This window comes from Aethalodelphis obliquidens, unplaced genomic scaffold (genome assembly GCF_003676395.1).
Source record: "Aethalodelphis obliquidens isolate GAN/ISIS:26980383/991018 unplaced genomic scaffold, ASM367639v1 scaffold2, whole genome shotgun sequence".
NCBI lineage: Eukaryota > Metazoa > Chordata > Mammalia > Artiodactyla > Delphinidae > Aethalodelphis > Aethalodelphis obliquidens.
The window spans coordinates 19047107-19072865 of record NW_020837946.1 but is presented as its reverse complement, the minus strand read 5'-3'; the positions used below and the strand labels follow the sequence as shown (position 1 = coordinate 19072865).

The following is a 25759-nucleotide window of genomic DNA, read 5'->3' as shown; positions in this document are numbered from 1 at the left end:
ACCCTCTGACCTCCCTTCCCTCCCTAGGCCATGCAGATGGTGCCTGTTCCTTCCAGCACCTTCGGCAGCTTCTTCGAGGGTGACTGCTACATAGTCCTGGCTGTGAGTGGGGGATGGGCAGGGGAGGGGGCTGAGCAGAGAGCAAAGCTCACAGTAGCAACACAGAGGAAATTTGAGGCTGGGGGCAATGGGAACTGCTGCCTAACTTCACCCCAGGACAGCATCCACTGGGTGTTCCCAGCCTAGAGGTAGCTCTGCAGGGTCAGAGATGTAAGAGGCTCTCCCTGCCCTTGGGCTGTGAGCTCCCAGCTGGGGTGACCATCTGTGGATTTACAGTCTTGGGGGATCTTCTGAACTGGTGGGATGTCACCCTACCTTGAGCCCATGTTCCCAAAATCCGTAGTCAACTTCATTTCCCCTTCTCGGTTTCTTCCACATCCTGTATTGTTAATGCATTTGTACTTTTCCTTATATTGATTCACTTTTAAAATTTAAATCCATTTATTTAAAAACTTAATATCATTATCATGAATGGAACACAGTGTCCCATGTCACAAACAGAAAGTAGCTATAAAATATTTCCATAATCAGGGACTTCCCTGTCGGTCCAGTGGTTAAGACTCCGCGCTTTCACTGCAGGGGGCCTGGGTTCGATCCCTGATCTGGGAACTAAGATCCTGCATGCCCGGTGGTGTGGCCAAAAAAAAAAATTCCATAATCATTTCATTGTATACCACGCAATCACCTCTCAGACCTCTGATGGTCTGTGCACATCACTTTGGGAAATGCTGTAGTCCAACCAAGTTATTTCCAAGGTGAGATGAGGAAGGCCTGGGTCGGGGAAGCCACTTGCCCCATGTCTCAGAGAGCCTGACAGACCTGGGGCCACGATGCAGGGCTGCTGACCACCAGTCCCATGAACTTCCCCCATGCCAAGCTCCGCTGTGGCCCAGGCCCCAAGAGCTTGTGAAGCAGGGAGACAGGGAGAGGGCTGTGGGAGCCCAGGGCCTCAGGTACACTGGACATGCCCTCTCCCTAGATCCACAAGACAGGCAGCAACCTGTCCTATGACATTCATTACTGGATCGGCCGGGACTCGTCCCAGGATGAGCAAGGGGCAGCTGCCATCTACACCACACAGATGGATGACTTTCTGAAGGGCCGGGCTGTCCAGCACCGCGAGGTCCAGGGCAACGAGAGCGAGACCTTCCGAGGCTACTTCAAGCAGGGCATTGTGTACGGAGGGGCGCGATACAGGCTTGGGAATAGAATCAGGGCTGGGGAGGGACACCAAGGCTGGGGGGCAGACCTGGGGCTGGAAAGGGAGACTGAGGCTGTGGGAAGAGCCCATGAAAGAAATTTTTGTTCACCTTCCTAATCTTCCACCCCCATTTCTGCTGCTTCCCTGTCCTTGGTCTTCATCTCTCTGAGTGTGTCGTTGGCTGCCCCAGAGGCCATTCTGAAATTCTGTAACTCTGCATACCATGAATTTTTGTAAATCAACCCCTATTTGAATGTCCTGGAGAGCTCAGCACCAAAGGAGGCCCTCCAGGGCATCATATCAAGTCTCCCCACTGGCCAATGAGCATATGACTGCTCCTTCTTTCTCTAAAGAAACCTTTCACACTAAAATCCAGATTTCCAGCTTTTCTTGAAAAATCTGAAGTTCTGACCTCCCGGCTTTTCCCATGGAAACACACGGTCAGGAGCCAAGTTGCTACTGACCTGTAGGATAGGCCAGGATTTCTCCAGTTAGCCAGTCCCCACCCTTCCCTTTTGTCTTGCTCTCCTTCTTTCTATACTCACAGCAGCAGTCCACTCCTTTGAGCACTTGAGGTGGTACCTCTCCTGGCTTAAGTCTGCTTGGGCTGCCATAGCAAGATACAAAAAATACAAAAACCAAAAACTAGACTGGGTGGCTTAAACAAAAGAAATTAGTTTTCTCACAGTTCTAGAAGTTGGAAAGTCCAAGATGAAGGTGTCAGCTCATTTGATTGCTGGTGAGGGCTCTCTCCCTGGTTTGCAGATGGCCACCCTCTCACTGTGTCCTCACATGATGGAGTGTGAGCAAGCTCTCTAGTGTCACTTCTTATAAGGGCACTAATCCGATCATGAAGTTCCCACCCTTATGACCTCACCTAGACCTCATCAAATCTATTACATCCCAAAGGCTCTGTCTCCAAATACCGTCACATCGAGGGCTAGGGCTTCAACATATGAGTTGGGAGGGGACACAATTCAGTCCATAACATCTCCCCTCTTTCCTTCACTTCAGTCCCCTGTCCTTAGAGTCCTATCTGGTCCTTCCACATTACCACATTACCATGCACCCATCTTCGCAGGGCTCTCAACAGGGCAAAGACTAGGGTGAGGTGAGCGAGGCATCTAGGGTACAAACTCCAAAGAGGCACTCACTGCCAGGGTCATGCAAATTGAGGCAATAGACCGACCTTGCATGACACTGAGAGTGAGTGCCTCCTTGGAGTTTGTGCCCGAGGTGCCTCATGCACCTCCCTAGTCCCAGCCCCAGCCCTCAAATGGCCCCTGTGGCAACCAGGTACCCAAGATCTGGGAGGACGAGGACCTATCACACCTCCCAGCCCACTCCCTTGGGTCAGTGCACCTCTCTTCACAGGATCCGGAAAGGGGGTGTGGCTTCTGGCATGAAACAAGTGGAGACCAACTCCTATGACATCCAGCGGCTGCTACATGTCAAGGGCAAGAGGAATGTGGTGGCCAGAGAGGTGGGCATCAACCAGGGCCCTGGGCGTGGCCTCCTCTCCCCACTCCCAGCCTGGGTGGAAAGCAGAGGCTGAGGAGGGGTGAGGGGCAGAGAAGGGGTGGGGAAGAGATGATGGGTGATGGGGGTGATGGATGGGGTCTGAGTGGGATCTGCGCCTGCCCCATGGCTCTCCAGGTGGAGATGTCCTGGAAGAGTTTCAACCGTGGGGATGTTTTCCTCCTGGACCTCGGGAAGCTCATCATCCAGTGGAACGGGCCAGAGAGTAACCGCATGGAGAGACTCAGGGTAACCCTGCTGGTGCACCACCCCTCCCCACAAATCCCACCCTGCCCCGACCTGCTCCTGCACCCAGCACCCAGCCTCCCTCCCAGTCAAACTTGCCAGACCGCTGCCACACCCCAAGCAGCCTCCATTTCCCCAGGCGTCTCTGCCCTGACTGTCCAGGTTGCTGTGTTTGAAGGTGGATCTGAGTCTTCACGTGTATGGGGAGAGCTATGCATGTTGGAGTTCGCGTGTTTGTCCCCTGGCTGACCCACTCAGGCCTAACGAGTCCCTGCTGTATGGCAGACGCTGTGCCAAGCATTGGGCATCTGGTGGTGAATGAAATGGGCAGCACCCTGCCCTGGCTCTGGCCTCCAGCTGGCTGTCTAGTGGGGAAGACAGACATGGAGGGCAATATTGGAGAAGTGAGGGGTGGGGAGTGTGGCGCTGGGGGTTCTGAGAGTTCTAAGAAGGCTTCTGGAGGGAGGCAGGAGAGAAGTGGCTGGCAGGGAACCTCCTAGCTCAGCCAGAGCACAAAATGAGGGCTTTGGGGGCTTGGAGCAGAGGGTGGGTGGGTCTCATAGGACATGCTATGTGGTCAGAAGTCTGTGTCAGAGGGTTGAGTTTTGTTCTGAGTGTCCGGGAGGCCGTTGAAGGTCACCCTGACTTTTTATTTTTTTGCGGTACGCGGGCCTCTCACTGTTGCGGCCTCTCCCGTTGCGGAGCACAGGTTCCGGACATGCAGGCTCAGCGGCCATGGCTCACAGGCCCAGCCGCTCCGCGGCATGTGGGATCTTCCCGGACCGGGGCACGAACCCGTGTCCCCTGCATCGGCAGGCGGACTCCCAACCACTGCGCCACCAGGGCAGCCCCACCCTGACTTTTGAGAAGCGAGAGCGGGTGGAGGGTTTGAGGGCACACAGGGAGCCCCTCTGGCTGTCTGGGTGAGGAGCATGGCTGGGAAGGTGGAATCACGGGACTTGCGTGTCAGATTGGGGGTGACGAGAGAGGGGCGAGGCAGACGTCAAAGGATGTGCTTTCTGTGGGGATGGATGGAGTCCCACTTCCTGAGATGGAAGATCAAGAAGCAACAGAGTTGGGGAGAAAATCAAGAGTTCTGTTTGGGACATCTTAAAATGGGGTTATCATGGGAGTTGGAGAAATAAGATGAAAACAGAGGGCTGGGCAGGAGACAGATATGGACCTGAGTGCAGAAGCCTTGGGACTGGGAGAGAGGGCCTGGGGGGGAGTGGAGAGAGAAGGGGACCTGGGTGGAAAGGCCAGTAACTGAGTAGTAGATGTTGGGCAGAGGAGGGTAAGCCAGCCCTGTGTGTGAGTGTGTGTTTGGACATCTGTGTGAGCACGTGAGAGGCTGCTGTGTGTGTGTGTGAGTGTGGATGTTTGGGCGTATGTGTGAGCGCACACATGAGCCTCTGTGTGTGTGTGTGTGTGTGTGTGTGTGTGTGTACATGGCTTTGGGGCAAAGAGACTGGGACTGTGATCTTCAGGGCTCGCCTCTCATGCAAAACTGTGAAGTAAAATCACAAATTTCAAACCATGTCAAAAACGAAGGCCCAGCAGGTCCCCTCCAGACCCTCTCCTGCCCAGGAGGAAACCTGCTTTTCCTGGGTTTTTGCCTGGTTTCCTCACATGCACCTAAAAAGCCTGGTCCCCCATCAAAAGGGAAGGGCCAGGCAGGTGCCTCCCCCTTGGGGCTGCTGTAGGGGGCTGGGCTCTCCAGGTGTGGTTTGGGGTGGCAGACACTGCCCTGTCCCCTGCCCCCCGCCAGCCTTCACGGGTCCCGGGGCCTCCCTGCAGGGCATGACCCTGGCCAAGGAGATCCGAGACCAGGAGCGGGGTGGACGCACCTACGTGGGCATAGTGGACGGGGAGGACGAGAAGGCCTCGCCGCAGTTGATGGAGATCATGAACCACGTGCTGGGCCAGCGGAAGGAGCTGAAGGCCGCCATGCCTGACACGGTGGTGGAGCCGGCACTCAAGGCCGCCCTCAAGTTGTACCAGTGAGTGCCCGGCTGCCTCTGGGCTCCTCTTGACCCTGGGGGACTTCCTGGGGGAGGATTCCCCAGGCGAGGGCCCGGGACCCCCCTTGTCTATGCTGCACTTTTGTCCTGCAGTGTGTCTGACTCAGGGGGAAACGTGGTGGTCAGAGAAGTCGCCACATGGCCGCTCACACAGGACCTGCTCAGTCACGAGGTGAGAGGGTCTGGAGGCCACCCCCAGACCCAACTCCCATCACCCCCCTGCCTGCCGCCTGCCCACTCTCCCCCAAGTAGGAGCGGCGCCAGGGGCCTGGGGCGGCTGTGGAGGAGTGGGTGGCGTGTGAGGGAAGGTGACCTCGTGTGCCTGCCGCTCCCCCAGCCCAGCACCGAGGGCGCCCTCAGGCTCTCACCCTGCGTCCTTCTCTCCCGCCTCCAGGACTGTTACATCTTGGACCAGGGGGGTCTGAAGGTCTACGTGTGGAAGGGGAAGAATGCCAATGCCCAGCAGAAGAGGGAAGCCATGAGCCAGGCACTGGTGGGCCTGGGCGTCAGGGAGGAGAACTTGGAGGAGAAGGCAGAGAAGCCGACTCCAGCAGGGAGAGGGCAGCGGGGTCAGGGCCAGGCACAGCCCCAGGCAGAGGCCAGGGAAGGCTCCGAGCCTGATTTAGCTCCAGGGGGTGTGGGTATCTGCTCTGCAGCCATCTTGGCGGGTCTCTGCACGCTGCATAGCCAACCACCCGGCAACCTGGGGGTCTCTGCAGAATGCGGGCTCCCACCTCCAGCTTGGCTGGGACAAGGGATGGAGAAATGGAGGCTGGCCTTCCTACAGATGGGGGTTGGGTCAGCATGGGGCTAAGGCCAAGTCAGAGTTTGGGGTCCCTGTAGGAGTTAGAGTCAGTAATTCTAACTGGCTTGGGGTCAGTGTTGGATTGGGGGTGGGGTTCAAGGTTGGAGATGGAGGCTGGGATCAGGTTTGGGTCAGATTTGACCTTGGGGTTGGGGTCAGAAGTGGGTTTTGAGGTTAGTAGTGGATTCAGGGTTGAGGTCAGAGCTAGGTTGGAGGTGGTGTCGAGTTTGGAGTCTGGTCTGGCCTTGGGGTGGGGGTCAGAGCAGGGTTAGGTTTGGGGTCAGCTTGGGACTGTGGTAAGATTCTGGTTTGGGCTTGGGACCGGGGTAGATTAGTGGTTGGGTCTGGGTGGGGTTAGAGCCAGGCTTTGCCTTTCACTAGGGGGTGGGGACTGGGGGAGGGACACAGGCCCAGCCACCCCCTTCTCTTCCCAGAACTTTATCAAGGCGAAGCAGTACCCACCAAGCACGCAGGTGGTGGTGCAGAATGATGGGGCCGAGTCAGCCGTCTTTCAGCAGCTCTTCCAGAAGTGGACAGTGCCCAACCGGGCCTCAGGCCTGGGCAAAACCCATGCCGTGGGCTCCGTGGGTGAGGGTTGGCCCGAGGCAGGGTGGGACCAGAAGCCGGGAGCGGGGCCCAGAGAGCACAGACCTGTCTCCTGCCCTCCTTCCTGAACACGCCTCTTGCATGTGCACTTTCACCCTGGCTCTGGACTCCCCAGGTGGGGTGGGGACACAAAGGGACTTGGAGAAATTCAAGAGTTGTCACAAAAAGGGAGCTGAGAACAGCCTGACTTTCATTTGGAGTGGGGTTGGGTCTCCCTGGAACCCAGAAAACTTTAGTCTCCCGGACAATATTTGCTGAGAGCAAGCTCTATGCCAGGCACCTGGGGGAGGAGAAAAGGGTTGTCCTTCCTCTGGCTGCTCTGGGAGGCCCCAGTGAAGCATGAGCCTTCCTGGAGGAAGATATGGTTCTGTGTTATAACTCTGCCACTCTCTAGCTGCATGACCTTGGGTCAGCTACTGAATCTCTCTAACCTCAGTTTCCTCATCTGTAAAATGGGTCTAAGAATTGTAGCTTCCGCTCAGGGCTGTTGTGAGAACCTGGGGGAACTCAGCTGGTGACACTGGGTATCGTGATTCCCCCTCACTCCAGCTAGGGTGGAACAGGTGAAGTTTGATGCCACGTCCATGCACGTCCAGCCTCAGGTGGCTGCCCAGCAGAAGATGGTCGACGATGGGAGTGGGGAGGTGCAGGTATGGCGAGGGAGGAGGGTGGCCCGGGATGGGTGGGGAGGGGTTGGCCGAGCCTGTCCTGGACCTCACACTAGCCTGGTACCCGCCCCAGGTATGGCGCATTGAGGACCTAGAGCTGGTGCCTGTGGATTCCAAGTGGCTCGGCCACTTCTATGGGGGCGACTGCTACCTGCTGCTCTACACCTACCTCATTGGCGAGAAGAAGCACTACCTGCTCTACATCTGGCAGGTCAAGCCCCACCCCACCCCTCTCCAGAGCAGAGCCAGCTCAGCTCCCCCTCCACTATACCCAGGCCAAGTGGCCATTGCGCCTGAATTGAATACCTCTGGTGATGGGGATTTTCACTCCTTTTCTATCTTGGAACTGCTTTGGCTGTGAGATCCCACTGACACTGAGTATCCCCACTCACAACCCTTTCCCCTTTTGATTCTCTGAGTCTCTCTTCCAACTCCCATTCCCTTCATCTGCTCTGACTGTGGGTTTCTATGTCCAGATGTGAGGGAGCAGGGAGATGCTTGGGTGCTGGGGTTGAGTGGTGTGCTAGCCATGGTGTTTCCCTGAGAAAGGCGCAGTAAGCGGGAGAGGAGGTTTGGGGTCAAGGCGGGTCAAGGGTGGACTGAGGCTGGAAAGAGATTAAATGTGGGGCTGGGATCAGAACTGAGGTCTGGGTCAGGTGGGGATTTGGGCTGTGTCCGGGGTGGGGCTTGGTGGGGAAGACAGTTGGTTTGGGGCTGGGCAGAATTGGGGATGGAGTTGTGGCTAAGGCTGGGGACGGAGTCAGAATCGGAGGCTGTCCTCATCCTACCCTTTCCATCCTGCTCATCCCCAGGGCAGCCAGGCCAGCCAGGATGAAATCACAGCCTCGGCCTATCAAGCGGTCATCCTGGACCAGCAGTACAACAATGAACCAGTCCAGATCCTGGTCCCGATGGGCAAGGAGTCACCTCACCTCATGTCCATCTTCAAAGGACGCATGGTGGTCTACCAGGTGTGGCTGCTGGACCGGGGTGCCTGGCAGTACCGGCAGCTGAGGCGGGGTGGGCCTCCAGGAGATGGGGAAGGGGACGTGGGGTGGGAGCGGGGCTAGGGTGAAGCCCATTCTCCCTAGGAGAGGACTGTTTGAGGCTCCATCATCTATGTCGAATGGTAATAGAAACAGCAATTCAGTATTTTTAAAAATCCGTTTGATAAACACTTAGCACATAACATACAAGTACTGTTTCTCTCTACACCCCTACTCCTTGGGCCCTCTCCATGAAAAAAGAAGTTATTGTGGCTGGATCTGCCTAACGATGGACCCGTCTAAAATGCACTGGCGCCTTCTGACATAATGAAATAGCCGTCTCTTGCATTCCTTTAAGCAATAATTTGGTTACTGAGCACTTACTAAGCATACAGCCCTCTGCAAAGCGCCAAGGGGGAGAAAAATGCCATGCTAATGCTGTTTACCATCTTGCTGGGCAACCAGTGAACCAACAGGCCAAGGCACTGTGTGCTTAAATGCCAGAAATATGTTGCATTCAAAGGGGAGCATGCATACAGTAGTCAGGGAATAAGCATAGAGTCCATGATGGAAAGGGGGTTTGGAGGAGGTCTTGACATTGGGGTCAGAGTTGAAGAGCTCAGCAGAGGTAAGACGAGGGCATGCGATGCAGGGGCACAGCCAGGACAAAGGCCCAGAGGAAGGGCGCCGTGGGGAACAGTGAGAAACTGGCCAAGCTACATGGAGGGTTTGGAGAGAGCTGAGAGTGACTCTGGAAATGAAGTCTCCACCTTCAACATCAAGGGCCGCGCTGAAAGCTGGGCTCTAGTCTGTAAGCCGGATGAAGGTTTCAGGCAGGGAAGCACCCGTGACCAAAGCAATGTTTTGGAAAGACTATAGTCTGGTGATGGTGTAGAGGACCAGGAGGGGCAGCAGACCCCCCCAACCTCTGTCACCCCTCTAATCCTCCATCACCTTTACTAAGTTACTCCTGCCCCTCTCTCCCTGCAGGGAGGCACCTCTCGGGCTAGCAGCGTGGAGCCTGTGCCCTCCACACAGCTGTTCCAGGTCCGGGGGGCCAGCGCCAACAACACCAAGGCCTTTGAGGTCCCAGCCCGGGCCGCCTCCCTCAACTCCAATGACGTCTTCATCCTCAAGACCCAGTCTTGCTGCTACCTGTGGTGTGGGAAGGTGTGTGCAGGGTCCAGCAGCCTCCCGCTCCCCGCGTGCGTCTTGGCGGTCCCCCAGCCTCAGAGCAGCCTCCCCGTGTGGGTCAGGGCAGGGGCCTCTGGCCGGGTAGGTCCCGCTCTCAGGTCTCCCTGATGCCTCTAGCCCTGCCTCGCTCCTTCGCGGCGCTGGGTCTGGCCATCCTGATTCTCTGCCTCTGTGTCCGAGTAGGTCTCTCTCATTCCGTTTGTCTCTGGACACCCATGTCTGTCCCCATGTTGCTCTGTCTTAATGCCTTGGGCTCTCTCACTCTCCCCGCGCCTGTAGCTGCCTCCGCATTTATCTCTGTCAGGAGGACTCAGTCTCTTGGAGACTTCCTCCTGCCCAGTAGGAGTGCAGACTCTCTTGTCTCCTCTGCCATCCTTTGGAGCGTCAAGGACAGAGGAGAGGTTGGGAGAACTGCCCCTGCCTGGGCCGTGTGCGTGGGCCCCTGATCCAGGAGAACCTCCCAGACCTGGGAGCTCTGGGCCAGTGAATGTGGTGGAAGGAGGGGGAGGCGTGGCACTGGAGATGGGCTCCCCCAGCACAGCCGACCCCCCCTTTTCCCAGGGCTGTAGTGGGGACGAGCGGGAAATGGCCAAGATGGTTGCTGACACCATCTCCCGGACCGAGAAACAAGTGGTGGTGGAAGGGCAGGAGCCGGCCAACTTCTGGATGGCCCTGGGCGGGAAGGCCCCCTATGCCAGCACCAAGAGGTAACTCCCAGGTCCCTCGACCGCCAGCTCACTTTGCAAGGCTGGAGAGCCTCCCGGCATCTCCACCTGCATGGCCCAGAGCCTGCAGCAGGTATGGATTGAGAACTCTGTGTGCCAGGCTCTCAGGGCTGCCAGGTGAGTAAGGGGCAGCCCAGGCCCTTGGAGCCTCTCAGGCACTGGGGCTGTGTCTGTGCTGCTTACCATGGAATGTCGGGGGCCTGGTGGGGGTATTTCCACAGCCATAGGAGGCAGCTCAAAGAGAGGGGCAGGGCTATAGGTGTGCCCTTTGGGAAGAAGATGCCAGGGTCCCAGCAGCTCCTGTCCTTCCATGCTGCCACAGGACCCAGATGCTGAGGAACACAAGCTGTAAACCCTCTTTTTCTAAAGAAGGTCCATGATCCACTATTCCCCAGTTCAAAAGCAAAAGGGCATGTACTACAGTAGCAGCAGGAGGAATAGAGGGAAGATATCAGGAAGAACTTCCTAACAGGACTATAGAAGAGCCACTGAAATGTATGTCCTGGAAGATTGGTGGGAATTTCTCCCTTGGAGAGCTCCTGGACTCTTGGGAGGACGCAGGAACTTTTGTGTGATCAGAAGAAAGAGCCTTTTCCTAGGAGACAGGCTTTCCAACGTGATCTCCTCTCCACCTTGCAGGCTGCAGGAGGAAACCCTGGTGATCACTCCTCGGCTCTTCGAATGTTCCAACCAGACCGGGCGCTTCCTGGCCACAGAGATCCCTGACTTCAATCAGGATGACTTGGAAGAGGATGATGTGTTCCTGCTAGATGTCTGGGACCAGGTAGGTTTGAGGCCTGGGGACCTTCCTTCCCACCACCTCAGTCCCCAGAGCCAAGAAATAGTGGCTTTAGGGATGGGTAAGGTTTGACGTTTTCTTGGCTCCCAGATACATTCTTCCTGGGAGTGGTGTTATGAGCCCAAGAAAGAAGGCGGCAAGTAGAGAGGAACATGCCTGGAGGGACTGCAGGGCAGGATGTATTCTTCTCCCAAAGTCCAGTTCATTTCATGAGGCAGAGGAGTGTTTTTGAGGGTCTTAGGCTCTGGAGAGGCTGGGAGTCACACATCTGCAGAATATCTAAGTAGAGGGCATCTGTTCAACCTCCATTTTCAAGGCCTGATGGGGCCTGCCCAAGGCCAGGGGCCACTTCTGGACATCTGAGCCTGGGGGAGCCGAGGGAGGACAGGAAGGACTGACTCTGGGATGCTCCACAGGTCTTTTTCTGGATTGGAAAGAATGCCAATGAGGCCGAGAAGAAAGCCGCAGCCACCACGGTGCAGGAATACCTCAAGACCCACCCCAGCGGCCGGGACCTGGAGACCCCCATCATTGTGGTGAAGCAAGGACACGAGCCCCCCACATTCACGGGCTGGTTCCTGGCTTGGGATCCCTTCAAGTGGAGTGTGAGTGTCCCCAGCCCACCTGCTCCTTCCAGCCCAGTGCATCCTTCATGGCACACCGAGGGCAGGGTGGACTCCTGGCTTTTCTGTTCATTGTGATGGACGACCTGTGATATATCTGTCAAGGGGTTTGAGGAGACTTAGAATAAACAGTAAGGCTGCAGCAAGACCATTAAGGCCCCTGGTGAGGGAGAAGAAAGGAAATCTATCAAAAACCTAGGCTAATGACAGTGTCTTGCTCGTGCACTAGATTTAGATCAAAGCTCTTGGACATTATTGGCAAGAGCTGTACTGATTATTTAAATGTAAATTAATTAAAATTTGCATTTAAATTGATTAAAGAATTGATTTCTTTAAAATTAAAGAATTGATTTCTCACTAAATTAATGAATTAAAGAATTAAAATTAAGGAACTGATTTCTCAATAGTCACATGTGGCGGGTGGGTACCATATCGGACAGCACAGAAAAAGAACATTTCCATCATCATTGCAGAAACGTCCAGGGCACAGCATTGGTGGGTCCTCTGAACATGTCAGTTCTAAAGGAAAGTGTCTAAAGACGGATGTCTCCTGGCACTAAATTCTAAGCAAAATGGGTCCTATACGTGGTCCTTACCTGAGGGACAGTGAATCAGATTTCCACAGGATTTTCTAAACTGGTCTCAGATAGAAGCAGAGGGCAGCTCCTCAAAACGGAACCCTAGTGAATGTTCTCTGAAGGACGGAGGAAGGCTAAGGTAGAATGAATGTTGGCCTGGTGGCTTTGGGTACTTGAAATTGACACAACAGATGAGATTAGGGAAACAAAGCTTAGATTAATTTCCTCAAATGTGTTTAAACAAATTCAGTGTTTGATGAGCTAAGTTTAGTCTTGATGATGGATTCAAACAAATCCCAAGGCGGCACACCTAGATGCCAGAACTTCTCAAATCCAGGTCAGTGTCCCGTCAACAACTCTGGCAGGTCTTCCCCCACCTCAAGTCTGTGTGGCGACTCTCTCAGACTCATTCATTCACTCACTCAGTCATTTATTCATTCATTCAGTCAGCAGAACTGGAGCTCATAAGGCACCATGCTTGCTGCCAGGCCCTGGGGATGTGGAGATGGGGTTCCCCATGGAGCCAAGGTCCTCTCTGCTCCCTTCACTCCTCCACGGTAGGGTCCCCTCCAGGCTCTGAGAGGAGCCCCTCCAGGGTTCTCCAGGACCCCTCAGTCCCCCAGAGCCTACAGTGTGGGCAGGGGTCTCAAGACTGTGTGCGGCTGCTTCGACCCCGAGAGTGGGGAAAAATCGTACTTTCCATCCCCATGTTGGGCCAAGCAGGGCAGATAGCCCCCTGCCCCAGCCTGTTACCTGTCAGCCCTTCGTGCTCATCCTTACCATCCAACCTCCTTTTTCAGGGACGTCCTCCAGCCTCCCCCTGAGCTCGCTCATCTCCTTCTCACCCCCAGGCCCTAGGCCAGTCTTCATTCAAAGCCTGAAGGAAAATGTTCTTCCATCTCCTCTGCTGAGACCGAGGTCTAATTTGTTACTTACTTTACATGCAGAATGCCAAATCCTATGAGGCCCTGAAGGCGGAGCTTGGAAACTCTGGGAACTGGGGCCAGATCACTGCTGTGAGTACGGGGCAGTTGGCGGTGGCCATTGACAATGGTCAGACCCATGAGAGCTGAGAAAACTCCCCGGAAGATGCCAGGCTCCTCTGCTTCCTTTCCATTGTTCCCTCCCACTTCTCCTAGAAGTTCTTGCTGTTTAACTTCAATGCCTCTAGCTGTTTTGTCTCCTCCATTCCCTAGTGAAATGGTTCCCAAATTTTATCATGCTTAAGAGTCTGGGTGATGGGGAACTAGGGGATGGGGGAAGCTTATTAAAATGCAGATTCCAAGGTCCCACTTCCCGAAATTCTGGTTTGTAGAGTTGGGCTGAGACCCAGTAATATGTGTATTTTTCACAAAGGGCCCAGGTAATTCGAGGCAGTTAGTCCGCAGATCACACTTGGGGAAATAGTGATTTCTCTACTATCATCACCCTGGGGATCCCTTCTCTGGGTAGAATAACCTTTTCCTTCGATGTTTCAGTTAGTTCATGGAAATGTGTTCCGCCTACAGGCCTAGGATGTGGAAATATGAAATCAAAGAAGTTCACAGGCCTGTAGGGGAAACAAGACCAAGCAGACTCTGCAGAAGTGTGTCCAGAGCATGAGAGCAATTTCCCAAGCATGCTGGGTTATCAGCAGATAACACGTGTGGCCCCTCAGCCTCACCCGCAGGCTGGGAACCCTGTGGCACTCAATAAACCCTTCTTGGTTGACGAATGGTGCAGGCGGGAAAGCATAGATAGATAGGTCAAGGCTAAGTGAATTTACGGATGACGGTTTCACAACAGATAAGAGAAAGAGGGTCATAAATGTCCAAGGTAGACCTCGAACATTAGGGTAGCCATGGAGGAGTTCATAAGTCATAGAACAAAACAGTCATCTTACACCAACTGGCTTTGGCTGAATACAATCCGCCAAGCTTTAGCTCATGGGTCCTGTCCAAAGTGCCATGTTTTTATGAGTGTGTGTGTATGTGCGTGTGGACAGTGGGAGGCATGGGTCATGGAAGCCTTCTTCTTCTTTTTTTTTTTTTTTTTTTGGCCACACCGCAAGGCTTATGGGATCTTAGTTCCCTGACCAGGGATTGAACCCAGGCTCTTGGCAGTGAAAGCGCCGAGTGCTAACCATTGGACCGCCAGGGAATTCCTATGGAGGGCTTCTTTTTTTTTTTTTTTTTGCAGTACGCGGGCCTCTCGCTGTTGTGGCCTCTCCCCTTGCGGAGCACAGGCTCCGGACACGCAGGCTCAGCGGCCGTGGCTCACGGGCCCAGCCGGTCCGCGGCATGTGGGATCTTCCCGGACTGGGGCACGAACCCGCGTCCCCTGCATCGGCAGGTGGACTCTCAACCACTGCGCCACCAGGGAAGCCCCCATGGAGGGCTTCTTGAAGGAGGTCCCCTAGGGTCAGTGTTGACTTCAGAGAAAAAGGCAGCCTGGGAGGCAGCCACAAACCAGCTGAACTAACAGTGTTCTCCTTTTCTTCCCTAGGAGATCACAAACCCTAAACTAGACGTGTTCAACGCTAACATCAATATCAGTTCTGGGCCTCTACCCATCTTTCCCCTGGAGCAGCTGGCGAACAAGCCTGTGGAGGAGCTTCCCGAGGGCGTGGATCCAAGCAGGAGGGAGGTGGGTCAGACTCTGAGAAGGAGGATGAATCTGATTTAGTGAGAGATTTCCTCCTGAAAGGTGAACAGAAATTATTCAGGCAGAGTGGCTTACTCTTGGAGAAGGGAACAGTATACACGAAGCCCAGAAGTAGGAAGTAAACACAGCTTGGGCGAAAGGATGAGGCGGCCAGAGCGGTGGGGTGTGTGGAGCTGGGGAGGGGTGGCTGATGGGGGGGCAGGGGACTGGGCAGTGCCTTCTACTCCAGGCTAGGGGTGGGCGGTGTCCATTCTAAAAGTCAAGGGGAACCATTATGGTGAAGCAGGGGAGTGGCAGTCAGGTTTACGCTTTTCAAAGACCACTCTAGTTGCTCAGTGAAGAATGGACTGGAAGGTGGCCAAAGCAGCGGCCACAAGTCAGGCTGAGAGGTAGACGGGGGCCTGGAATAGATGGTGGCAGGTGGAGATGGGGATGGGTGGAGGGAAGGAGAAGGTTTAGGGAAATATTTCGGAGGTTAAGTCAACGACACTTGGTAACGACCGGAAAAAGGTTGTGAGAGGGGAAAGTTGTGTCATTTTCTGAGATAAAAATCCTGGGTCGGACGCAGCTTAGAAGGGGACTTAGAAGAGTTTAGTGGCAGCCATGTCGTTTGCAGCACCCAGGAGACATCCTGGTTGAAATACATGTTTGGTATTTGGGCTGGCAATTCAGAGGAGCACCGGGGAGGAGACTCATTGGCACAGGGTCCATCAGGTAGCTGCAGCTGCTGTCTGTGTGGACCACTTGTGGGAGAGAGTTTGGCAAGAAGGGCTTGTTTAAAAAACACATTTCTGGACTTCCCTGGTGGTCCAGTGGTTAAGACTTTGTGCTTCCACTGCACGGGGCACGAGTTTGATCCCTGGTGAGGGAAGTTCCGCATGCCATGCGGTGAGGCCAAAAAGAAGAAGAAAACAAAACCCACATTTCTAGTGTTCATTCCCACTTCATGAAGTCTAAAATAGACTGCAAATCTAGCCTGAGAGGGTACTGAGAGAAGAGAAAATTTACTCTGTGTGTAATAAACCATAAAGAAGTCTTAGAGGTAAATTAATGAATCTACAGAAGTAAGATGACTATTTTCTCCAGGAACATCTGTTATGGGTTTGGGCCTGATATATGCATAAGTGTATTGTTTCCAGAACATTGCATCCTGCCCGTCACCTTTAGAACCCTTTTATGCATTCTCTCCCACATCCACCCATGTGTCCTCACTGTAAAATTGGGATGATCCCAATATCATATAATATTATTATTCATAATAATGTTACAAATATTATTATTTGCCCAGCCCCTGGTACATAGGAAGTGCTCTATACTTGTAGGCTGTTATTATCATTGTTCTGCACCTGAGAAAACTCAGACCCAGAGCGGGGAAGTGACTTGCCTAATGTGATGTAACTAGTCAGTAGCAAAGTCAGAGCAAGAATCAGGTCTTCTGAGTCCCGCTGTTACTGTCATATCATGTAGCACACAAAAAGTATTTCTAAAGGGAAGGGCAGCCAACATTATTGAACCAGGTGATTAAAAGGGGGCTAAATATTGACAATATATTTTGTTGGTAAGGCTGTGGAGAAACATATTATTCTGTTGGTGTGAGGGCAGAATGTTACAACCCCTGTAGAGGGGAATTGTGCAATATCTAACAAAGTTAAATATGCATTTTCCTATTTTAAAACATGGAAGCTAAGTAGATCACTAATTTTGAATATAACAAACAGAATCAAGACAACCCTGCCATGGTAGAAGCAGTCTAAAAAGTCTTAGATTCTGGGCTTCCCTGGTGGCGCAGTAGTTGAGAGTCCGCCTGCTGATGCAGGGGACGCGGGTTCGTGCCCCGGTCTGGGAAGATCCCACGTGCCGCGGAGTGGCTGGGCCCGTGAGCCATGGCCCCTGAGCCTGCGCGTCCGGAGCCTGTGCTCCGCAACGGGAGAGGCCACAACAGTGAGAGGCCTGCGTACCACAAAAAAAAAAAAAAAAAAAAAGTCTTAGATTCTTTTTTAAAAATCAGTTGCTGCTGATTTCTTTCTTAAATTGTGGGAGTAGTGTGGATTCTTGCAGCAGAGCTGTGGGCTCCATGCCAAGTGGGGAGAGTGGACAAGCTCTCTGGCTGCTCCAGACGTAGAGGCAGTAGCCATGGGGTAATCTGTTTGAGTACCAATGAGTAAACCACAGAGAGGCGGATGTGGGCATGGGTGAGGCCAGTAATCAGCTGGTAGGACCGCAGGGTTCAAGAACAGGACCAGTGGAAAGATACGAGTCCACTGGGATGGGCAGTCCCTGCCCTCTAGCCTGGGGGTCAGAGTCCAAAAGTCTCAACCAAGCTGTGGAGCCAGCTTGGGTGGGACAGAGAGAGGGCACCTAAAGAACTTGCAGATCATCGAGACGGCAGCCACAGCTGTGAGGGACCTTCTTCCAAAACAAGGTGCTCCACTGCCCTGCCTGGGGGAGTGGGGAGGCCTCCCAGGAGCCTTGAGCCAAAAATGCCCAGAGGTGGGATGACAGGTTAGAAAACTGGGGCTTCAGATACACCTGAGCTTGAAATCCATCTACATGTGTTTACCAAGAAGCTGTTCAGTTCAGGGCTCTCTGAGGGAGTCAAAAAGCATTCTCCAGGGCAATCCTACATAGCAGAACAGTCCGGATTGAAAAGAAACCCGTTGCTCTCACCCCGACTCTGTCCCCTTCTGGTGCCTGGGGAGCAGAGACGGAGGTGGGAGATGCTCTTTTCTAACAATTTGAATTTGGGGTTCTTACTTGAGTATGCCTTGAGGATACTGGCCAGCTCCCAGAAGTTTCACTACTGTATCATGTTTGAACTGGGAGCAGAGGTCATTTCAGTCTTATGGCTGAAGAGAACCAAGGTCTAGAAAGGTGACTCCCAGTCATGATTTTCAAACCAAGAGTGAAAAGGTAGAATTTCGCTGTCTAATCTTCTAGATTATCCACAGGATGAGAGAAGCTGGTACATGTCATTTACCCAAATATTTTGTTTTCCACTCAATAGCTAGGCAAAATTTGACTCTAAATTTGTTTCGTGGCTTTCCTAGCTTCTTTTCTTAGCATCTTTCCCCTCACCTCAGTTGTACCCCTGCTGCTACCTGCCACCATCTCTAAGCAAAACCTGTTCCCACAAAATAATGGCTGATGCATCCGCAGTGGAATATAGAAGCCTGGTGAGGTTTAACCAGGAACATGTTGCCTTTTAACTAGGAACAAACCTAGAAGCCAAGAGAGATGAAGATAACTATAATGGTAAAATTCAGTCACCCGTGAGCACAGTAGTATTACTTTGCCAGTCTGGGAGGGAAAGATGACCTTTACAGGATCCCTGAAATCACTCAGGAAAGGGGGTGAGTGTGGTGCTGTGGAGCATGTATTGGGATCAGATGACCTTAACTTTCTTTTTTTCCCCCTTTTTTTGTAATTATGGTGAAATATACATAATATAAAATTTACCATCTTAGCCATTTTTAAGTGTACAGCTCAGTGGCATTAATAAACACATTCACATCATTGTGCAACCATCAACCCTGCCCATCTCCGGAACTTTTTCATCTTCCCAAACTGAAACTCTGCACCCATTAAACAACTCCCCCATCACCACTCCTCCCCCAGCCCCTGGCACCCACCATTCTGCTTTCTGTCTCCTCTAGGAACTGCATGTGAGTGGGCTCATACAGCATGTGTCTTTATGTGATGGGCTTATTTCACTCAGCACAGTATCCTCAAGGTTCATCCATGTTGTAGCAGGTGTCAGAATTTCCTTCTTTTTTAAGGTTGAATAATGTTCTGTTGTATTTATATACCACTTTTTGCTTATCTATTCATCTGTCAATGAACATTTGGGTTACCTCCACATTTTAGCCATTGGGAATAATGCTGCTATGAACATGGGTGTACAAATCTCTCTTCAAGATCCTGCTTTCAATTCCTTTGGGTATATACAGAGAAGCAGATTGCTGGGTCATATGGTAATTCTTGAGGCATACCATACCGTTTTCCATAGTGGTTCCCAGCAATGCTCAAGCGTTCCAGTTTCTCTACATTCCTGCCAACACTACCGTTTTGTTTTTGTTTTTGTTTCGTAATAGCCATCCTAGTGACCATGAAGTAGTACATCATTGCAGTTTTGGTTTTTGTTTCCCTAATGATTAGTGATGTTGAGTGTCTCTGCATGTGCTTATTGGCCATCTGTATGTTGTCTTTGGAGAAATGTCTAATTAAGTCCTTGCCCATTTAAAAAAAAATTAATTTATTTTTGGCTGCATCATCAGAAAATAGTTGCAAGTCATCAGATATATGACTTGCAACTATTTTCTTCCATCTGTGTGTAGTCTTTTTTTTCCCCCAGGCATGTTTGTTTATTTATTTATTTATTTGCTGCACTGCACGCCATGTGGGATCCTGGTTCCCCAACCAGGGATCGAACCCGTGCCCCATGCGTTGGGAGCGCAGAGTCTTAACCACTGGACCAGCAGGGAAGTCCCTGTGTGTCGTCTTTTGATGCATAAAATTTAATTTTCATGAAGTCCACTTTTTTTTTCTTTTGTTGTCTGCCTTTGGAGTCACATCTAAGAAATCACTTCCAAATTCAATGTCATGAAGCTTTTTTTTTTAAAAATAAACTTAGTTACTGGGCTTCCCTGGTGGCGCAGTGGTTGAGAGTCTGCCTGCCGATGCAGGGGACACGGGTTTGTGCCCCGGTCCGGGAAGATCCCACATGCCGCAGAGCAGCTGGGCCCGTGAGCCATGGCCGCTGAGCCTGCGCATCCGGAGCCTGTGCTCCGCAACGGGAGAGGCCACAACAGTGAGAGGCTCGCGTATCGCAAAAACAAAAAAAATTTAGTTATTTATTTTTGGCTGCGTTGGGTCTTCGTTGCTGCATGCAGGCTTTCTCTAGTTGCGGCCAGCGGGGGCTATTCTTCGTTGCCGTGCGCGAGCTTCTCATTGTGGTGGCCTCTCCTGTTGTGGAGCACAGGCTCTAGGCGCACGGGCTTCAGTAGTTGTGGCTCTCGGGCTCAGTAGTTGTGGCACATGGGCTTAGTTGTTCCACGGCATGTGGTATCTTCCTGGACCAGGGCTCGAACCCGTGTCCCCTGCACTGGCAGGCAGATTCTCAACCACCAGAGAAGCCCTCTCCCATTTTTATAGAGGAAAACTAAGACCTAGAAAGAGAAGCAACATTTTAACCAAGCTAAGTCAAATGTGGTAATTCTTATTTCAGGGTTAGTGTGAACTTGACCCTGGTCAAAAGAAAAGGAGCTCTATCTGCCTCATGTTGTTACCGTCCTTTTCCATTATGTTCCAAATTCAGGGATCAAATCTCTTGGACCTCAAAATGCCACCTCCCTGCTTCCCATCCCTTTCCTGGCTCTCACATTGACTGTTTTTGCTCATTTGTCTGTACACACCTATATGACTCAACAAGTCAAACTCTGGCAAGAATGTGACCTTTGCCCTCTGGTTCCTCTCTTCTTCTAGGAGCACCTGTCTGTTGAGGATTTCACCAAGGCCTTGGGGATGACTCCTGCTGCCTTCTCTGCTCTGCCTCGATGGAAACAACAAAACCTCAAGAAAGAAAAAGGACTATTTTGAGAAGTAAGGGTAGCTGTGGTTTAAAGCAGTACCCTACCCCGTTTGCAGAGCTTCATTTTATTATTACTGGTATTAGTCCTATATTAATGGAAGTGAAAATTTACAGTTGTACCTGTGAGCAGCAGTCCGTGGCAATGCCAATTCTGTTTAGTAATTTACCTAGTCCTCCAGAAAGATGATTCCTCCATAAGGAGACTGTGGTGCCAATTTCAGCTCTGAAGAAGGTGGTTGCATTTTTTTTTTTATCCTGGGTGTTGCATTACTTTTAAACCATCCTGTTCTAGAGCTTTCCCTTCTTAGAAGAGCAGCCCAACACTTCATGGAAGAGCCTTCCCTAGGCTTTTATCGTGACTCATTTTTAATTATGGCAGGTGGGCTTAAGCATTTTGCAGTTTTGTATCTTTCCGAGAGCAATGGCTTTTCCTTTTCACATATACTTTTCTTACTGCCTTCCTCAGGTGATGTTAAAGGGGACCCATTCTTTGAAAGAGCTGAATGGCCCAGGTGATGGCCCTATTTAGGAGGTTTCAAAATACTCACTAACCAGTACCCAGCGAGAGCAACATACCCACTAGGCCTATGCTTGAGGCCTAACAGCAAGTATGAAATGCAAATGCTATCTCACCCCCCTCTCTGGTACTCTTAATAATAAGGCAAAGGAAGAGCACAGTTAAGGCCCATGCTGGGTTTAGAACTGTTATCCAGAACCTCTGCAAAGCTTCACGGCTCCTCAGATGAAATCCACCGGACGCTGGTGCTGACTCAGCCATACCTGGTTTCCCATCTCATTCCCTTTAAGGTGTAACAGTGCGCTTGAAAGTCCAAGTCAGAAGGCCAACAGAAGATGATTTCCACAACTTCAACAACTGGTTAAGTGTCTGCAAGAATATGTCCTTTTCAGAAATAACAGTTGAACCAACACAAGGTTAATAAAGGCTTTAATTTCACACACAAAAAACTCTATGCATAATTTAAAAAGGAAACAAAAACCGTACAGGGTACAGAGGAACAGTTCTGCTAAAACACAGATAAAGTGCCGCTCCATACAAAACAACATAAAGAATCAGAATCAAAAGTCACTCTGAACACAAAGAAAGAAAATCACCTCACAAATAATGTGGCCAAAGCTGCCAGCAAACCTAGTAGTGGCTCAACTAGGCAAAGTGTAGGAAGCTTACTTCTGTTCTCCTCTCTGTAGCATAAATAAACAACACTGACAATAGGCCAGAGAAGATGGGGATGGAAGGAAAAGAGAGGGAGGGAAACCTAAAGACGAGAGGTGTGTACAACCACTGTGTCTCACTCTTCCACCCATTCTGTTCTTGAAACAGACCACTTCAGATGACTGCTCTTCTGTTTTGGCATTGGACCTAACGAACTCCAGTCCTAATGCAGACCCTCATCCACTCTATTCTGACACCAGTGGACACGTCTCTACTTCAAACCTCTGCACTTTAAGTCCAAATTACTGAAATCAACTGCTTGTATTCACACTGGCACATTTTTTATTAAAAACTTCAAAACCTCAGACACATAGTACACATGGAAAGGAAAACACTAATTGTGTGTAAATATGATACAACAAAAGAGACTGCCTGAAGTTTAGTAATCAAAGCATGCCATAAAGAAGTCAGTGGTCGTGGTGAGACACTGCAAAAGAAACCTGTCACGAAACTCTCAAGACCTAACAAACTATAGTTTTCCAATAAAATAAATATATATCTTTTTTCAGATGTTAATAAGACATTGATAGAGACAAAATTAGGATTTTGAAGTAATGCACTAGAAAGATGTTAGAGGGCAGAAATCTGTTTAGTTTTTGTACACACTTAAAGAGCATTACTCGGTGTAAAGCAAGATGGGGAGGAGGAAAAAGATGTTTCTGTTCTGGGGGGGGACACTTTTATGTGACTTGCATCTAGTACTGGGCGTTGATTTTTCTAAAAATCTCCAGGTATACACAAGATCCACATGTACTTGGAGATCCAGCTCTGTTTCCCTGATTTAAAACAAAAGGGCAAAAATGGCTGGATGACTAAGAGCATCCACTGTAGTCGATTTAGACAGAGAAGAAAGAGGAAAAAGGGTAATATTTTTATTTGTTTTAATATTATCTCTGTTCAGTAGATCACAAATGAGTTTACAAACTACCTTTTTCTCCTGTATGTTTTCAACGCCCATGCTCTCTCTACACTCAGAATGCTCCACTACATATGAGATACTGCCAAGAATCTCTTTAATTTAGGTGTTTCCGAATAATTTTCATTATACAACTAGCTATACATGTGTAGAGCTATATTTATAGAGTTACATAATGGTAACTGCAATATGGAAGAATAGGTAAATTCATGAATTCACTTGCTGAGGTTTTAATTCTTAAAGTTTCTCTTTTAGAAGAATTTTACACTTGATCAAGGAGAGAAATAAAGAAATATCTAGTCTAGTATTTGCCTCCCAGAGTTAATAAACTGATCTTTAAGTATCACTGCATACTTCTTAAAATGTAAACACATTTACATTTGTTATTGAGCCATTAAGTTAGGCCTGAAATTAACAGACCATGGCAAGTAAACAAGTAGCTCTTGGAATCAAAATATAAATAGAAGAATAATTCATGGACTTGCTTCTTATTCTATCCTGCTGAAACAGAACTTCTGAGTCTGTACACATAAATATATTCCCTACAAAACAGAATCTATCTCCTTATAGGCCTAAATTATAGTCAGGGCTTCTAAAGTGATAGCAGCACCTGGCACATGCAACTTTCCAATCCTCTGTAATAATATTAGGTGATAATAATCAACAAGTTTTAGTTAGCTTTCCCTTCCAAAAAATTCCAATTAAGATCAGTTGTGTGTAGAACTAAGAACTGTCAAGTTCCAATTCAAAGTCATTTAAAGTAACATATTTGGTATTTTCAATAGGAATATTAGTTATTGTGCAAGCTGCCTGGAACTGAAGCTCTCTGTCCCTATCTAACTTGTCCCTTTCAGGCACCAACATGCCAAATGCCCCATTCCCCAATTCTGAGCAAACTGCACAAAAAATATTATCTACTTGTAATTTTTAAATATATACAGTCAGCTGAAAAAAACAACAAACTCCATCAACATGGTCCAGCTGAACTCTCCATGTATAGTCATTAATCCTTCACTGAACCAAAATGAGAAAGTAACTCTGTAGTGAAAGGGGTAATAGTTGAAGGAGTGAAGGGAGAGAGGAAGGCTGACCAGGCCAAAACAATGGACAGACATCAAGGAAATTTCAAGTCCCAAACTTGCAAGTATATGAGCAGTGACATAATTCATCTACTTTTTTCAACTAATAATTCCTGCCTAAGACATGAAGAGCAAATCAAATTAGGTTGAAGCCAAGTGTACTTCTAAACCATACACACACACAAGCTATGAAAAGCAAGTCAAACGAGGGTACTTCATGGGCAACCTAGGCTTATGACATTACATCTATTTGTTTAAATGCCCTAAATGCACCCACTCATGTCAAATCATCCCAATAATTTTTAACAGCATCTCTCAAAAGCTCTCAAATACAGACACAGAGAAGTAATAAACAGCTAAAGAATTTGATTATCACTTCACTCACATATGAGAAAACCAGTTATTTCTAAGAAAAAAATAAAATGGCTCCCCAGTGGAAATAAACAAAAATTTTAAAGCTAGTTTTTTAAACAAGTATTTTCCTCTGCTCTATACTACTCCTGCATATCCTACCACCGTACCACTTTGGAAGGTTCACTACCTTAACAGGTAGGTAAATGGTAGGAGACAAAGCTTTTATCAGTAGTTAAGCAAAAGTGCTGGGGCCATTTACAATTCAGAGATTCAATATTTTAGAATAGGTTACTATGTCAGAACACATCCAAGTTTCAAGAGTAGGGCTGGAGCTCTCTTAAGGCAATCTTCCAGAAAAAATGTTACATCTTCTGTGATGTTGGACTTAAAAATGAAAGAAAATGTTGAAGGTTTCATTTTGCTATACTTAACTCTGTGTGATCCTAATGATTCCAGGGCTCACAAAATTATTTTAGGAACAAAATTCTACTCTCAAACTCATTCTTTATATGGTTTCACAAGCTGCTTAACCAAGCTGGTTATGTCAGCTGAGTGACTAACATAGCACTTAATGTTGAGCCCATTTAACCTCAACTCAAAGCACCTAAAAAGTAAGATAATTATGCACCTTTGTTATTTGTTAGTTCTTGGAATTACTTAAACCAATCATATTTTAATTCTCATTCAGTTTTAAGGGCAAAGCCAGACAGCAAATGGTTATATGTTTAAGCTTTATCCTATAGCTCATGTGCTTAATTTCACCCTTGAAGCAGGGCTTTCAGCTTTAGTGGTCCAGAGTTTCAGCTTTAACACAAGAATACTCCTCCTGACCTCACTATGTATGGGAGACAGAGATGCTAGCATTCTTCATATTCTCTAGGTAATCTTGTAGGGGAGTCCCAATTGGGACAACATCACTTTCCTACCTCTTAAAGTTTTGGCTGCAGTCTGTTAGGGTAATGCTTGCTCCATGGAAGAATGACACAGAAGAAAAATAAAAGATTCTATCTTCACCATGGTAATAATATAGATGATATACAATGAAAATACTGTGTGAAAGAATCTCTTTAAAGAAAATACAAAGTGTACAATGAATACCAAATGTGGGAACATAACACATTCCAAAGCACCAACAATCCATTTCTTGGGACTGCATGTAAACAGCAAAAGCATTACGAATCCATGAAATAATTTTTTTAAAAAAGCTCCTCAAGTCAGGTGGCAGAAATGTCCCTCCTTTGTCAGGAGGACAAACTGTCATTAGTGTAACATGGAGAGCTGGCTTTCCAGTGAACTTTACTAATAGGAAACACACATGAAAGATTACAAACGTGAGTGAAACTACTCAAGGAACATAAAAGCTAAATGCCAAATGATATGTATATCTTCACACATTTTTCAGGTGAATGGACTCTTTGACAACTTCATTTAGTTTCCAAACTGCTGTGCTATTAATTCTGAGCAGGCATACTCTGGTGGGCTATCCTAACTCTTTAAGGCTCCATTCATTCCACATATATGTGTGTGTATGTGTGTGTGTGTATGTACATATATATATATTTACAACATGTATTCCTAAGACAAAAGGAAGTGCCACTCTTGTAGGAGAAAAAAAGGATAATCAGCTACAGATGTGAGACCAAAGTTTCCATAAAACAATTAATATGGAGCGTTCTGCAGAATTGCAATTTTCGTCTTTTGGTTTGGCCCTGAGCTGTTTGTTGCTCCCGCATCAAGTAGAGTTCTAAATTCTCCTCGGGCAGAGGAAAGAGAAGTGGGTGGCAGTAAGAGAGAATATGCAGTGCACACTGCCAACCCAGGAGTTTGTTCCTCATGAAGCCTGACGAGTGGTCTTTCCCACTTCCATGCTAAGTGCCTGAGAGGTCTTTTCTGTTTCCAGCAGCTCATCAAAGATCTCC

General features: G+C 49.5%; 2 protein-coding genes across 7 annotated transcripts in view; one reads left to right on the top strand and one right to left on the bottom strand.

Moving 5' to 3' along the window:
* Nucleotides 1-21226, top strand: part of VIL1 (villin 1) — a 27211-nt gene extending 5985 nt beyond the window's left edge. The window contains exons 3-20 of the mRNA XM_027121484.1: nucleotides 28-102; nucleotides 1040-1236; nucleotides 2636-2744; nucleotides 2918-3028; nucleotides 4823-5025; nucleotides 5140-5218; nucleotides 5441-5539; nucleotides 6286-6439; nucleotides 7007-7107; nucleotides 7199-7336; nucleotides 7938-8096; nucleotides 9102-9281; nucleotides 9867-10012; nucleotides 10670-10814; nucleotides 11246-11434; nucleotides 12978-13046; nucleotides 14515-14655; nucleotides 20155-21226. Of these exons, the coding sequence (XP_026977285.1) occupies nucleotides 28-102; nucleotides 1040-1236; nucleotides 2636-2744; nucleotides 2918-3028; nucleotides 4823-5025; nucleotides 5140-5218; nucleotides 5441-5539; nucleotides 6286-6439; nucleotides 7007-7107; nucleotides 7199-7336; nucleotides 7938-8096; nucleotides 9102-9281; nucleotides 9867-10012; nucleotides 10670-10814; nucleotides 11246-11434; nucleotides 12978-13046; nucleotides 14515-14655; nucleotides 20155-20268 (2409 nt within the window). The 3' untranslated portion in view covers nucleotides 20269-21226. The remainder of the gene's footprint in view (nucleotides 1-27; nucleotides 103-1039; nucleotides 1237-2635; nucleotides 2745-2917; nucleotides 3029-4822; nucleotides 5026-5139; nucleotides 5219-5440; nucleotides 5540-6285; nucleotides 6440-7006; nucleotides 7108-7198; nucleotides 7337-7937; nucleotides 8097-9101; nucleotides 9282-9866; nucleotides 10013-10669; nucleotides 10815-11245; nucleotides 11435-12977; nucleotides 13047-14514; nucleotides 14656-20154) is intronic.
* USP37 (ubiquitin specific peptidase 37) overlaps nucleotides 21190-25759 on the bottom strand; it is an 88975-nt gene continuing 84405 nt past the window's right edge. For all 6 annotated transcript variants that reach the window (XM_027121478.1, XM_027121460.1, XM_027121482.1 and 3 more), the window contains one exon: nucleotides 21190-25759. In XM_027121478.1, the coding sequence (XP_026977279.1) occupies nucleotides 25672-25759 (88 nt within the window). In that variant the 3' untranslated portion in view covers nucleotides 21190-25671.